The sequence below is a fragment of the Notolabrus celidotus genome, chromosome 9 (assembly GCF_009762535.1).
Source record: "Notolabrus celidotus isolate fNotCel1 chromosome 9, fNotCel1.pri, whole genome shotgun sequence".
Taxonomy (NCBI): domain Eukaryota; kingdom Metazoa; phylum Chordata; class Actinopteri; order Labriformes; family Labridae; genus Notolabrus; species Notolabrus celidotus.
In genome coordinates, this window is record NC_048280.1 from 15,207,195 (window position 1) to 15,221,616 (window position 14,422).

Sequence of the window (14,422 nt, forward strand, 5' to 3'; positions counted from 1 at the left end):
TATATGGCCCTCGCTGAAATATTCTGATATCATGTAACCACTACTAGACCAGCTGTGTCTTCTGCACAGCCTGTCTGCCCTTCTTAAAGAGTTTCTGTAGTGAGGAGGACAAGGCACAGACAGTCTGAGCTGGATGGAATAAACTTGTCCTTGACAGTCACTTTTCAGCAGTATCAATCCCTGTGACCTATGAGCTGGTGTTTGAAGGAGAGACCATGTAAACTTAACTATAAATCATCTCACTGCAGCATGTTTTAGTAGCATTATCCCTTAAGCATAAGAACAGACACTCATAGAATCTACACATTGTTGTTTATCTTAGAGGGGGTCATAAAACACTTTGTTTTACTGTTACTGCTAGTGCTTAAGAGGAGAAATAACTCAAGGAGCCTAATTTGCTTTCTTTGCTGTCTTGGTAATGCTCCTAAGAATAAACTTCATGCTACATAACCTGCTAGTGGACTAAGAACTTGTGACTTTGTGCTATATTAAGAGCACAATGATGTTGATGCTCTGCCATTATGGGCAATGCTATAAATTAGTGACAGCTCTGAGTCATGAGCATTATTGTTTAGGAGTATTGACAAATTTTAATGCAAAGTCTTGCTGAGGTGGAGGCTAACTCATGTTGCAGATAAAATAAATAATGTAAGCATAATTGGAAGTTGGTCCATATATCAGTGATAGGAAGCCAGAGTGTTAAAGAAGGATTACATTCAGAATCATTAGCTCTTATTTTTTACTTACTTTACTTATCAGCTGTATTTTTCTGCCATTGTCTCCCCTATGTGTCAATGCATTTTTCTGTCACCTGGCTGTGATTTACTGTTCAGAAGCAGGACAGTTTGTTAGATATTGTGCTGGACTTTTCACATAGTGTATTAAAAATCTGATGCTGGTTGAATAGCGAGGGTGAACATACTAAATTCAAAGTGTTGTGAAAGTTTTCTAGTTTTGGTTTGTATTCATATATTCTGTGCTTTATATGGAAACATGACGACTTAAAGTATCAAGCTCTAAATAATGAAGAACGTTACAGTTATAGCGCCCAGGTCTCCTCAAACTCCTTGAAAAAGCATAGATGCCAGCTCTTTCACTCACCAATTGAAGCAGATGAGAGGTAATAAGTAATTTTACATTTTTGTCCTGCCTCACTTTTATCCATAACAATACATGTCCCACAACTTTTTAAAAATATCAAGACTTTCTCCTGAGGCTCTAGAGAAATAAAAAGAAACTTTACAAAACACTAAACAAGGATGAGGAATGAATCAGAATCAAAACACATCATTAATCCCTCCAGTCACTCTAATTCATACGGCACACTACAGTAATACAGCTTCACTATATAGTAAAGAATATGGTGGAATATTGTGGGTTTATTTTTAGTTGAATTTTAAGTGATTAGCAAATGGAAATACAATAACATTTAACTTGATCTGCTACACCTGAAAAAATAGTATCATATGATATTACAACATAAATACTCAGAGCATATTACATACCTGGTAGTGAAAGGGTTAACTTTATGTACACTACCAGTCAAAAGTTTGGACACACCTTCTCATTCAATGGGTTTCATTTATTTTGATTATTTTCAACATTGTAGATTAACACTGAAGACATCAAAACTATTAACAAATATGGTTTGCCATAATGTGGATTACAACAGTAGTCAAATAGGGCTATCCACTGTGTACTAACCCTACCTCTGAACAATAACTGATGGTCTCAACACACATTAAGAAGGCAAGTCATTCTACAAATGAACTCTTGACAAGGCTCATGTTAATTAGAAACCATTCCAGGAGACCACTTCATGAAGCAGACTGAGAGAATACCAACAGGGTGCAAAGCTGTCATGAAGGAAACAGGGGGCTACTTTACAGAATCTAAAATATAAAACATATTCTGGTTTGTTTAACACTTTTTTGTGAATTAAATAATTCCATATATGTTCTTTCATAGTTTTGATGCCTTCAGTAAAAATCAACAGTTTTTCAAATAATTAAAATAAATGAAACCCTTGAATGAGAAGGTGATCCAAACTTTTGACTGGTAGTGTATATATATATATTATGTAAATATAGTCAGTATTATAAAATTAAGGTTCAGCCTAAACCTTTTTAGTCAAGTCCTTTTTTACTTCTTTTTTTAGTCCCTTAATTTAATTTTTTGTAACTCATAAACAACTGCCTTGTGTTTTAGTAGTTAAAGTTAATACAGACTGAATTAAACATCTACTTCTATGATTTATTCAAACAATGTATCAAAAATGAGATGTTTTTTTTTTAAAGTTCAGTCTGCTCCTTCCCTATATCTGCATTTTTATCACCCTCCCCTTCTCCTCCTCCTCCCTCTCTCTAGTCTTCCTCCCCTCACAGTCCGACTTCACCGTTGAGCTGTTCCGGTACATAGTTTGGCTGCAGCCCTGTGTCTGTGTAGCAGAGTGGCCTCTCCGTGCGCCGGTGTCTGATGTCGCACTAAGCATGAGAAGAATGTCATTGACGTCAGTGCAGTTGCTGTCAGAAAGAGTAGCACCCCAGCCACTGACACCACACCGGGGATAGAGACGGAGAGAGAAAGAAAGGGGAGACTGAGAGACAGAAAGCGGCGAGAGACACAGAAAGGAGACAAAAGAGGGGCGGAGGAAGGATGTTCAGTGAGGAGTGGAGGAAACGAGAAGTGTGGGAGAGGAAGGGGAGTAATGGAAGGAGTGAGGGAAGAGATGTGTCAAAGACAATGGAGAAGGAGAAGAAGGGGGATTTTGTAACCAAAGAGGTTGAGATGGTTTGGGCTGTGTTTATATACTGATATGCAGCACTGACAGACAAGTGATCTGCTGGATTGACATATAATATAATAATATGAGTAATAATATGAGACATTTCTCTAAATGATCACAGCCCTGTTGAATATTCAATGACACAGGAAATACACATGCAACCCTATGCTATAAATGCTACATACTGCTCTAGTAGAATATGAAAGAGCAGCCTTTTGTTATTTAAACCTTGATAAAGACAATCCGGTATTCTTTTAAAGGCTTAAATAAAGCTGAAACACTACCTGAAATTTCAAGCTTCTACAGCATCAAGTGATTGTGTTTGACGCATGTGTATTTTGATCTGCCATTGTTTTCTCTGTCTCTGTAATTGAATTACAGCTAAAGTGACCCCCCCACTTAGATCACAGATCACATCGCATTAAAAGCCTGTGCTTTCCCAAATTAGTCAGGGCATCAATATTAATTGGCTTCTGACAAGGTGACATTTTCTGTTAACATAGGCTGACTTTGAGTGGAACATGTCTTCAACTTCAAACTGATGCACACTTGCAGTGATTTTGAGTATTCCTCCTCCATCTTTACCGTATCTGCTTCATCAATTTGTTTACCTCGGTGTATAGGTGAATCAGTATGCAGAGCACATATTAGCATGAATGCACACAGTATAGGAAGCTCCCAGCTTTAGCTTCAATCCTCTGTTACTCCGCTCCATGTTTTGTCGCTCTCTCTTCCCCGTCCACAGTGCAGTCCTCTCAGGCTTTAGGTACAGCTTGGGGAGAGCAGCACGTTTGGCTACCAGGGACGCCGAAGCAACAGCAGCCCACCCCCTTATACACACAGCATCTATAGGAAACACTAACACACACAGAGACACACAGCACCGGATTATTCCCTTCGCTTCCCGGATACCATGGATGTTTTTTATTGACTGAGAGGCTAAGGAGACAAAATCAGGATGTGTTTTGGTTAGCATATTGTCTGGTGTGAGTGTGTGTGTGCTTGTGTGTGTGTGTGTGTGCATGTGTGTGTCTGTTAGCGTCAGTGTGTGTGAGATGTCTTTGTATTTATTAAGCATGTCAGGATGCAGTGAACAATCCGGTGTGTGTTTCATGTTGGACAGTACTGTCATTGATCTTGACTGCTTCTGAGCCGCTCACTGGATCCTCTTTTCCACCGTCCCTGTCTTCCCTCCATCCCTCCTATAGCAGACATGGGCCTGCTAAGCAGACTGCTCTTCATCCTGCTACATGACTGGAATTACATCTCCCTTATGAATGACAGCCTAAACCTTATACAGCTAGATCACTGACTGTGATATAGGTGTTGTGTATGAGTGAGACTGTCCTTTTGGCTGTTGCTCCTTTTTGCCTCTGCTTAAGATTTCTTACTGTTAACATCCGTTCGGACATCCACAACAGACTTGGGTGGCTGTTTGCCATCCATCCCCTGCACCTGTACTCTTGGGATTGTATTTGACTTCAAATGAAAGGCCCAGGACTTGAGCTCTAGGACTGCACTGGGGGTTGATTTTCTTTGCTTCAGCTGACCTGTGACTGCTCATCTGTGGGTTAGGATCCAGGACAACAAAGGCCCTCCTCCCAGGCCCCCACAGCTGGCTCACCTGTCCAGTATGAAGAGTCACCCATGTGTCTACTCGGGGTATCCCAGCTTAGCTATATGTGGGGTGGGAGACCCCGGGCCTGGGCCGTCCACTAGCCCTCTGAAGCGGGCCCTTACTGACCCCTTGCCCTCCTGTCTTGCCCCTGCAGAGGAGGCCTACCAGAAATTGGCCACTGAGACCCTGGAGGAGCTGGACTGGTGTTTGGACCAGCTGGAGACACTGCAGACGAGACACTCGGTCAGCGAGATGGCATCCAACAAGGTAAGAACAACAAAAAAGTTTGCACTTCATATCCAGACTTTGCCGTATCTGATGTCATAGCTTTTGATTGTTTAATATCAGACTTGAAATGTCCAGTCATATGAAGGAGCTGCTACCCAGGTGTCAATGTGTTGTGTGCTTGAGGCTGCCATGAAGATTTGCTTGTAATCTTGTTTTAAGAAGGGAATACATGATATTCTGGATAAACAGTTATTTTGTTTGTTTGTGGCCTTTTTTTTTGCCTTATATTGACAGAGACAACTGGAGATAGACAGGAAATGCAGGGTAGAGAAATTTGAATTTACATACAAGGAAGGGCCTGGATTGGAGTAGAGCTCCAGAGATACTTATCCAGGTAAACCGCTCAGGCGCCATGTATTTAATTTCTTGTTTTGTGCAGTCCCAGAATTATTTTGTGGTTTGTCTGAACACCTGATACTAGAAGTGGCTGTGAAAAGGTGTTTGGCTTTATCTTCTGGATAAGTATGCTTAATATATCTAGTTTTCACATTTGACAGCAGGGAAATCCTCTTTATTGCACAAGGACAAGCCAAAATGCCGTGCAGCCTAATTTTGTAAAAAATTGCAAGAAGACAAACCCCCAATAGAAGACAGATTGTTATTTGATTCAAGATAATGTAGTAATGTAGTCAAGAAGGATTTCCCTATTTGTGATTGGCTCCACTGCATCAAGTCTCCTTTCATTAGTTGTGTTTATTCATCTATAGTAGTAACTATCTGAGCCCCTAGAGTACCCTATTTCCACACTCATCAATTAGTGATCATATTAGCTCTATGTTTATATTACATGCTTGATGTGTTTTGCAGCAATCAGCCATCAAAGTGTACATTGGTCTGTTTGTGTAGTACTGCCGATGTGTGTTAGTGATAGCATCGTCATGCAGGTAGAGAGTTGCGTTGCGAGCATGCTCAGTCGCCTAAAGTGTGTGCATATGTGTGTATGGAGGGAGGCTGCCGCGCTGCTCTGAATGCTGATCAGCTCTGGGCTCTGGTGATGTCACATTGTGTGATGTCACACGAGGGGGGGACAGACCAGGGAGAGGCGAAGGACGTGCAGACAAAGGAATAAGACAGACACACACATTCACCTCTGATTTCACCACAGTCACACGCTCCACTGAGGCGTCGATCTCATTCAGGAGTGAAAAGAATTGGGGGAGATAAAAAAAAACACTGACATGCAGTACCTCACTATTGCTCACCAGCACAGCTATTGCTGGTTGTCATAGCAACAGCCACAGGCCCAACCTGCCTCACTCCTGCAACACACACACATTAAAGGTAACACAGCCACTATATCTCCCACACATAGCCATTATTTTATGTCTGTTTCCTGCAGACTTTCATTCATCATGACTCAACACATGTCTTAATTCATCCCGATAGAGAAATGCTACATTAAGAAATAACAATAACACAGAACAAGCTGCTTTTAGATTATTCTAAGTAAAGTAAAGTCTGCACCTCCTGTCCTCTGAATGTGTCTGGTGACATTGCTGCAAACAACACTTATATCAGTTATTTGAGTCCTCAGGAAATCCCATTGTCTGGGTGCTGATGTTTTGCTTGAGCAAGCAGTATGGTTCACTCTGTTCCCCTCAGCGATGACCTCAGTCAGATTTTGACATAGCCAAAGAAATAATTCACCTTTGGAAATCAGCATCCTATAAGTAACTGTGTTAAGCCCAGTGACTTCTAGGACACCAGGTCAAACAAGGTGACGTACGTTTTTCATAACGGATCTCACACCAGGAAGATGACATGTTGACGCAGCACTCATACAGAGACTAATACTTACAATGTATGATATACTTCTCTAAAATAATCTATGTAGAGTGTTAAAGTAGTACAACACATGGAAATAGTAATCAATGATAGGTCTTTCTTTTTTTGATGTGGGTTTTCAGAGGATGCTGCTGATGTTCTGTAAGCAAACTGTTGACATGTGACACAACGGTGTCTGTGTGTGTCTAGTCTGCCCCATGGAAGTAGCTTTAGTGATGCCACCTATTGGTTTCTGAGTAGGCATTATAAAGCTCAAAAATGTTGTTCACATTGGAATTGCTGACTGCAGCTAACTTTCGGCGGATCTAGAAATCAGGGAAGAGATAAAGTTAAGGCAATAACCTTGTAGCCTGGCAAAGAGCTACTATGCACTCATCCATCAGTCAAGTGAGCCATACCCCTAAATATGCATAACTCTTAGCCCTTAATGTGATGAAAACCGATGGGTGAAAAATAAATCCTCCCTGTATGCAGTTGTCATGAGGATGAAATGATGTATAGAGATCAAAACTTGTGAGCCGTCATAATCTTTGTGAATATCAGTCTTCCAAAATTCAGGCACTTTAAAGTTGTATTCATTTTTCCAGATCTGCTCAGTTATTAGTTCAGTTTATTATTTTATTAATGTATTAATTAATTAATTAATTTATTAATTAATTAATTAATTTATTTATGTATCCTTTACTCTACTACAATACGTACTCAAATGCCAGATCTCCTTCAGTCTAGACCTGTCTCTAAACTATTCTAAATAGAATGGTTTTCTCACTATTTCCATTCTGTTTAGAAGTTTAAAATAATGCCTCACTGGTTACTGTGTGGATTCTCTTCTCCACATTTTTCTGGATCATGAATGAACAGCAGGTTCTTCACAGTGAGTGGCACCTGAATTGAAACCAGTAGTGGCTACTCTCTCTTTCCAGCAGAGAGGGGAGGCATCTGTCACCAGAATAAATGTGGATTATGAGAAAAGAAACGAATGCATCAGAGATTTGGAGGTGTCCTGGGCTATATACAGCAGGGAGTGGATATTTTTGGCCCTCACAAAAGAACAAATTACCCACAAGTCACAGCTACTCTTGGTGTGACACTTTCCAATTTTTGCCCAATAGTTTGTGTTCACACCTCTTGGCAGAGCTATCAATATGTGTGTGTGCTATATCTGTCTGACACGGAGTGGGAGTTTGTGTTTCTGTGGGCCTAATGTTTGTGTATATGCCTCTGCTGGGAGTTTACTGTGTGTGTGTGTGTCAGTGTGTGTTTGATGGGCCTGTGTCGGCCTGCTTGGCTCAGAGTCAATCAAAGCTGCTGGAGCTCAGTTAGCCTGTTGTCTCATCTGCTCCAGCATAGCTGTAAATTACTCTCAGTGCCAGGCTGCCTGCACAGGTGGGGTGTAAAGTAAGCAGGGGCGGGTTGGGTCCCTTTTCAATTCATGTAGTCCTCTCCACTTGACCATCACAGAGGCACGACGTATGTATGAGCACATATGCACCAACACAAAGAGACAGAAAGACGAGACCCTGCTTCTCAGTATTCTCAGTATCCAAGCATCATAGGTTGTAGACATTGCCTGATTTATGATCCAAGATAAACTTTGTTCGTTGAGTAGATTGAAAGTTATTTTCTCAATCATAGATACATTTCTCCATCAACTTTTTACCACCTCCTATTAATATTACAGATTTTCAATCATTATTTAGACTACAGTGTTATAATAACGTTGTATCAAATTTAATGAAATGAAATTTTTTCCTTATGGTGAACACTTTACAAAACTACAACTTGATTTTAAAAATTTACAGAGCAAGTTTAAGCTAATTGTTAAAGGCCCTGTGAGGAGTTTTGAACTGGCTGAGAAACAGACTAAAAATTATACTGATGCTCTTTATGACCTTCAATAGCAAACAAGACCATCCGCAGCAAGACTGACACCTTCTCTGTTGTCATTTTTAATGCCTGAAACCGCCCTGAGGGGGTAGGTGTCAGACCAGATGATGGACATCTTGCTTCAGAAGCAGCCTTTATTTGACTGTTTTCATGGAAAATAATCACATTGCCCTATAAAGTTGGCTGTTAAAAGACAACAGGATGAGGTTTTTGTTGAAAACACTACTTTTGCATGTATAGGACAAGAGATAAGAGGCATCACTTCGTCTACAAGGGGGGCGCCAGAATCAATACAAAACAAAAGTTCCTCACACCACCTTTAAGCTAATTGTTACATAGCTGAGTAGAAATGTTTCACTCTCAAGTTCAGTAATAGGACGCAGCTGTTTTTTGCGAAAATAGATAAATGTCCACCACAGGTTAAAGGCTATCTGTTTGACAAGGTGGAGGATTTAGCAGCTAAAAGACCAAATTTCCATCTTCTTGGCTGAGACCAAAACAGAGCAAAAATAAAAATGTAAATAATGGACTTTTATTCAACTGGTGGACAGAAACAAAAATGACAATGTTAATCTGAGCCTTGCTGTTACCTCCATATTGACGAGAAATGTTTATGATAGATCAATGTTGTATTCAAAACCTGTTTCTGCCACCCCCAGATGTTAAACGATTACAGCAGATACTTGCAGTAACTACTTGTTTAAAAAAGAATGTATGGTTTTTACAGCTAATGACAAATTTAGTGTACAAAGGTAATAAATATAAACAGGTAGATTTTAGCTACTTAGGTCCTATTCTGAAACAAACACACTGAATTACCTGTCAGGAGTGTGTCCACATTGAAGAGTCAACTATTAGTGTGTGTCTGTGTGATGGTTAGAGGGTTTTCTAGTGTCTTTTTGGACTGTGTGTGGATGTCAGTTTTTTTTTTAATTTAGATTTCATGTCAGTTAAAGACAGATTATTTCAACACTGTCTCATATTCTAGGCTGCGGTGTGTGTTTTATTTTTAAGGCCAATGAAGTGTTTTTATGCTGTGAGTGGATATTTTGTGGTTTTCTATCAGATCAGACAGAAGAAAAAACAAGCTGCAGATAATTAAGTGCAACTGAACTATAAACGGCTGCCAGAGACATGAATTATGTTCAGAAAGAGTTGTGTATTTATCCACTCACATTTTGTTTTAATTGTTTTTATACTGTTCCCAATGGACATTACTCCATATAAACATTTTCTTTGTTAAGGTCGGATCTTTGTTTCTGTCCGCAGCATTGACCCTTTGAGCTCAGTGACACACACCCCACCCTGTGTGGACAACGCTCTTTCAGTTTCTCGCTAGTGAGCCCACTTCAAACGACTGTGACGCTCATTCTTTCCTGCAACATCAATTAGTTTTCATGTATTTACATCACCTGAATGCTGAGAATACTGTGACTCACCTCCTGTGAATACTGGCATGGAAGCGTTACCTCAGTCTTTCTATTCAGTACCATGTTGGATGAGGTAACCTGTGCTTGTGCATCATACTGTACAGAAGGTTAGGTCATTCAACACACACCCACATATTATTGCATGTAGTGTAACTATATCTTGCATACACATAAATGCACATGCACTTAATTTACACACACACACAAAATCACATGCTGCTGCACTGCAGGAATGGAAGGAAAAGGGAAAGGGTAGATTTTCCACTGACTTCAGTCCCAGCCAATCACACAGCAGGTGACCTCAACTCTACTCCAATCCAAACCAATCAGAGCTACTGATGAGCTCACACTTCTTTGATGTCTGGGCCCTGATAGGCTGCCGTTGTGTGACACAGAGAGTGGAGCAGCCTGTGCTCTTCACATGGGAGCGTGTGTCACACACACAGAATCAGGCAGCCAGCTCTGTTTGGACGCCGTTGACAGAAACATTTTTGCTGTCCTGGTGCTTTGGCATCTACCAAGCATCCGCACCATCATCAATTATTCACAACCTCAGCAGTGTGTCCTCCTATCAGAGTGTGTGTGTGTGTGCGCACACGTCAGTGTGTATAACAGTTTGTGTGGTCACGATATGCTCTCATCGGATTTTTGGGGGGCAACATTCTTACCACTCATCTTCCAGATTCTGCTTTTCCTGTCTTCTTCCCAGGACATGGGATCGTTTCTGTGGATATTCCAGAGACAGGATTATGATGCTTCATGCATGGGCTCTGAACGGCTGAATTACACTGAACCACTTCAGGTTGAGGACTTTCACAGGACTGAGTCTGTTTCACAAGCTGTGTAGCGCTTTCATCAACAGAACAGTTTTTGGAGGTCATAATCCTACACTTTTGTCTTTCCGGATTAACTTTGTTGTTTTATCAAAATGCCTGAAGCAAATTATCTGCTGTCTGTGTCCTGGGGATATATAAAGGTAAGATACGGTCTAGTATTGGTGTGTTTTGACCGTTCAGTTGGTTATGTAGTATAATAAGATTTATTAAAATGAATGTCAGAGTCTAGTTGAGTTTCAAGATGGGTTGTATGTGCACAGATGGAGAGTACTTTTAGTCCCTCATTTACATGTTGCCCAGTTCTCTACTGTATAGGTGTGTCAATTCTGGATCATTGTCCGTTTAATGTATCTTTGATTTGGAGAGCCGACGGTGTTTGTGCTGCACTTTTAATAGAGTAGATAAGCGTGGATGTACATTGAAAATTACATTAATACATTTTTATTTTTCAGTTTGAATTTAACAGCAGAGACACTTTTATTCCACTTGTAAACTGTTTGATACTTATTTAATTCAGACTTTAAAACCTTGAAGACTCTTCCAAATGGGATTAAAGCAGTAGAAGCTCTGTGACGTCTTTTCAGGTCATAAATTCTCTGAGTAGCCGGGGTTGCTCCGTAGTGTTTGATGTACCAGAGAATATTTTTGGGGTAGAGTTTCAGCCACTATCTGAACTTTAAAAGGCAATTCCTGTTAATCATTTGATTATTGCGCTTACGTCGTTGTCCATATCACAGATTTAACACAACATAGCTGTTAATAATTTGTATTTCTTACACCTGCTGTTTTATCCAGCAGATTCCTCCCATAATAAATGTAGTCCTCTTAATAATCCTGTGTAAAAAGCTCTTCAGGACTGTATTGGTTGCGTTTCTACTCCACTGGCTCTTTTACCTGACAAAAGCACACAGCAGATGCTCCTTTGCTTCTTGTGTCTCCATTTTAAAAAGCCACCCAATGAATGCCCGTGGGTGTTATTCAATAGGCTGTCAGAATACAATTGCGCAGTAAGCACTCAGCTGTGCTGTAATGGTCTATTTTAAGTGATCACTATTGATTCCTATTATAAATCAATATACATACATAATGCATTTGGGCAGCAGCAGACAGACACATTCAGACGGTGCAGCAGCTTTTGCTTGAGAGCTTTTCTTTCTTTTGGGCCTTTTTATTTTGTTTTGCAATCTGTTTTGTAACTCTGTCGTTTCGCAACTACTATGGAAAATACTTCATTTCAAGCATTCTCCTCCACGTCAATCACGTTGTCTTCAAATCAGAAGCCAGGGCTAATTTGGGCCCACCACTGTAATAAGGCACAAGAGAGAGGGGAGGAAACAAGGCAGGGGAGATAGAAAGGGGAGCATGCAGTGAAGATACGAAACAGAAATAAAAAAATCTAGGAAAATGGGTTACTGGTTACGTATATCCGTGGCACCGGCCCTCTGACCCGCTCTGCGTGTGTGTGTTTCTGTGAGTGTGTTTTACCCCAGAAATGGGGACATTCCTGGGTACAGCTCCTGTGACGTGATTGGAAATTTCATGAATCCTTTTTTTAAAGATCGCAGCCAGCAGGAGGGTCTATGGTTATAATGTTGACATCATGAAAATGTGCTCCACATCTCCACATTTATATCTTTCAGATTGTGTTAGGGTCTCTTTCCTGCAGGTCCTTCACACTTTCTGTTCTCCTCAGAAATATTTGTGGACATTTATAGTTAATGGTTCATTCAGACCCTGAGTTGTGTTATAGATTCAGTCATTATAGATATGTTATTTATGCATTTATGTGTTCAATGGTTCTAAGTACAAGTCGTATACCAGCAACCTGAAAAATAGAAAAGCAAAAGCATCCTTTGTACTATTTGAAACCTCTAATCTTTGTGTGTGTGTGTGTGTGTGTGTGTGTGTGTGTGTGTGTGTGTGTGTGTGTGTGTGTGTGTGTGTGTGTGTGTGTGTGTGTGTGTGTGTGTGTGTGTGTGTGTGTTTGTCTTTCTTTCAGTTCAAAAGGATGTTGAACCGGGAGCTGACTCATCTATCAGAGATGAGCCGCTCAGGGAACCAGGTGTCTGAGTTCATCTCCAGCACCTTCCTAGGTGAGTGATGACGAAGAAGAGAGACTCACTAGTCTGTGTTAAAACAAAAACTCCATCTTGCCGGAAAAGTAAAGAATAAGAAAGTGAATTACCCTCGGTGTGAGTCTGTAGAAAAACACATGATTTACCTGAGCTCATCTTTCAACTATGAGGACTTTTTATATCTGAAACATTGCCACAGGTTTTATCCACAAACTGCAAAAAGGTATAGATAACACATATAAGCTCAGTGTTTTAAATTTTACTTCATTTTTGGGCTTTTATGCCTTTTTTTAAGAGGACAGAACAGTGAATAGAGCAGGTAACCGGGAGAGAGAGCAGGGAATGACATGCGGCAAAGGGCTGCAGGTCAGATTCCCCGACCACCCTCGTGGAGGATTATAGCCTCTCTCTTTCCAAGTACGATTTAACCACAAAGCCAAACTGGTGCCGGAAAGCTGGGTGTTTTTAATGGATTAACAGTATGCAATATTTCATATTATGTGGCCTGTAGTTACCAGAGGGGGAAAATACATGGCCCAATTTGCAACCAATTGTTTAAAGGCTGAAAAAAAGGCTATTAATTAGCTTAAAACAAAAACTGGTCAAAGGATTATCATAGCACCCTTTTTATAGAAGACAAAGAAATGTGTTTTGACAAACCAAGTACTGTTTTTCTGTGTCGGTGTCCCGTCTCCATACCGTCTTTTTCCTTGATCAATTACTTCACTAAATGGATAGAAGCTAATATGCTTATATTTACACAACTATTTGAAAGAATCAAGCGGTGAGATCATTATTTTAACATACAAGAATGAAAGGCTAAGCCAGCTTAGTCTGTAAAATGACAGAGATTAAGGTCATAAAGGTTTCCTTTTCTACCTTTTGATGCCCCAGGTCAGACTGCCTTCACTCACTTTTGTTGCTTAAAACCCTTACTTCTGGGTTCTTCACCTTATTGGTAGTGCTTAAAGTCACACAACATCTCTTGGTTATTTTGATTGCAGACAAAAGCTACAAGTAGGCACCTTTTATGCAACACAAAGTCGATGGAGAACCATGTATTGTTTTCCCCTGCGCTGTAGGCAACACTCAGAACATTCTGTCTCTCCAAGATAAACACAAACTGAATTGTGTGACATAAGACTCAATCTTCCTCATACTGACCTCCGTCTTTTGTTTCACTGCCCCTCTGTAGACAAACAGCATGAAGTGGAGATGCCGTCCCCTCAGACGCAGAAGGAGAAGGAGAAGAAGAACAAGCCCATGTCTCAGATCAGTGGGGTGAAAAAGCTGCAACACTCCTCCAGCCTCACAAACTCCAATATCCCTCGCTTCGGAGTCAAGACGGAGACTGAGGACGAACTCGCAAAGGTATGTTCAAGTGTCCTGGGAAAGACTACGCACAGCCTGTGCAGCAGCTAGAATATATTACACATCCACATAAAGACAGTGATCAGTATTTGATGAATATATTTGTTCAGGGACTCGGGAAATAATAAAGTAAAATAGGAAACAAAGGATGTTTTTCTAATAGTGTCTGTTTTGTATTTCAGGAGCTGGAGCATGTAAATAAATGGGGCCTTAACGTTTTTAAAATCTCAGAGTTCTCTGGGAATCGGCCACTGACAGTCATGATGTACACGATATTCCAGGTAAAAAAAAATAATAATTTGTATCTAATCTTTACATCAAAATAAATAGCCAGCTGAGCTGTGACA

At 40.4% G+C, this 14,422-nt stretch overlaps 1 protein-coding gene across 5 annotated transcripts in view; it reads left to right on the forward strand.

The window, feature by feature from the left end:
- The window catches only part of pde4d (phosphodiesterase 4D, cAMP-specific), a 210,160-nt gene that overhangs the window by 187,032 nt on the left and 8,706 nt on the right, over positions 1 to 14,422 (forward strand). For all 5 annotated transcript variants that reach the window (XM_034692165.1, XM_034692163.1, XM_034692164.1 and 2 more), the window contains 4 exons: positions 4,558 to 4,670; positions 12,629 to 12,722; positions 13,900 to 14,075; positions 14,258 to 14,356. In XM_034692165.1, coding sequence (XP_034548056.1) covers positions 4,558 to 4,670; positions 12,629 to 12,722; positions 13,900 to 14,075; positions 14,258 to 14,356 — 482 coding nt within the window. The remainder of the gene's footprint in view (positions 1 to 4,557; positions 4,671 to 12,628; positions 12,723 to 13,899; positions 14,076 to 14,257; positions 14,357 to 14,422) is intronic.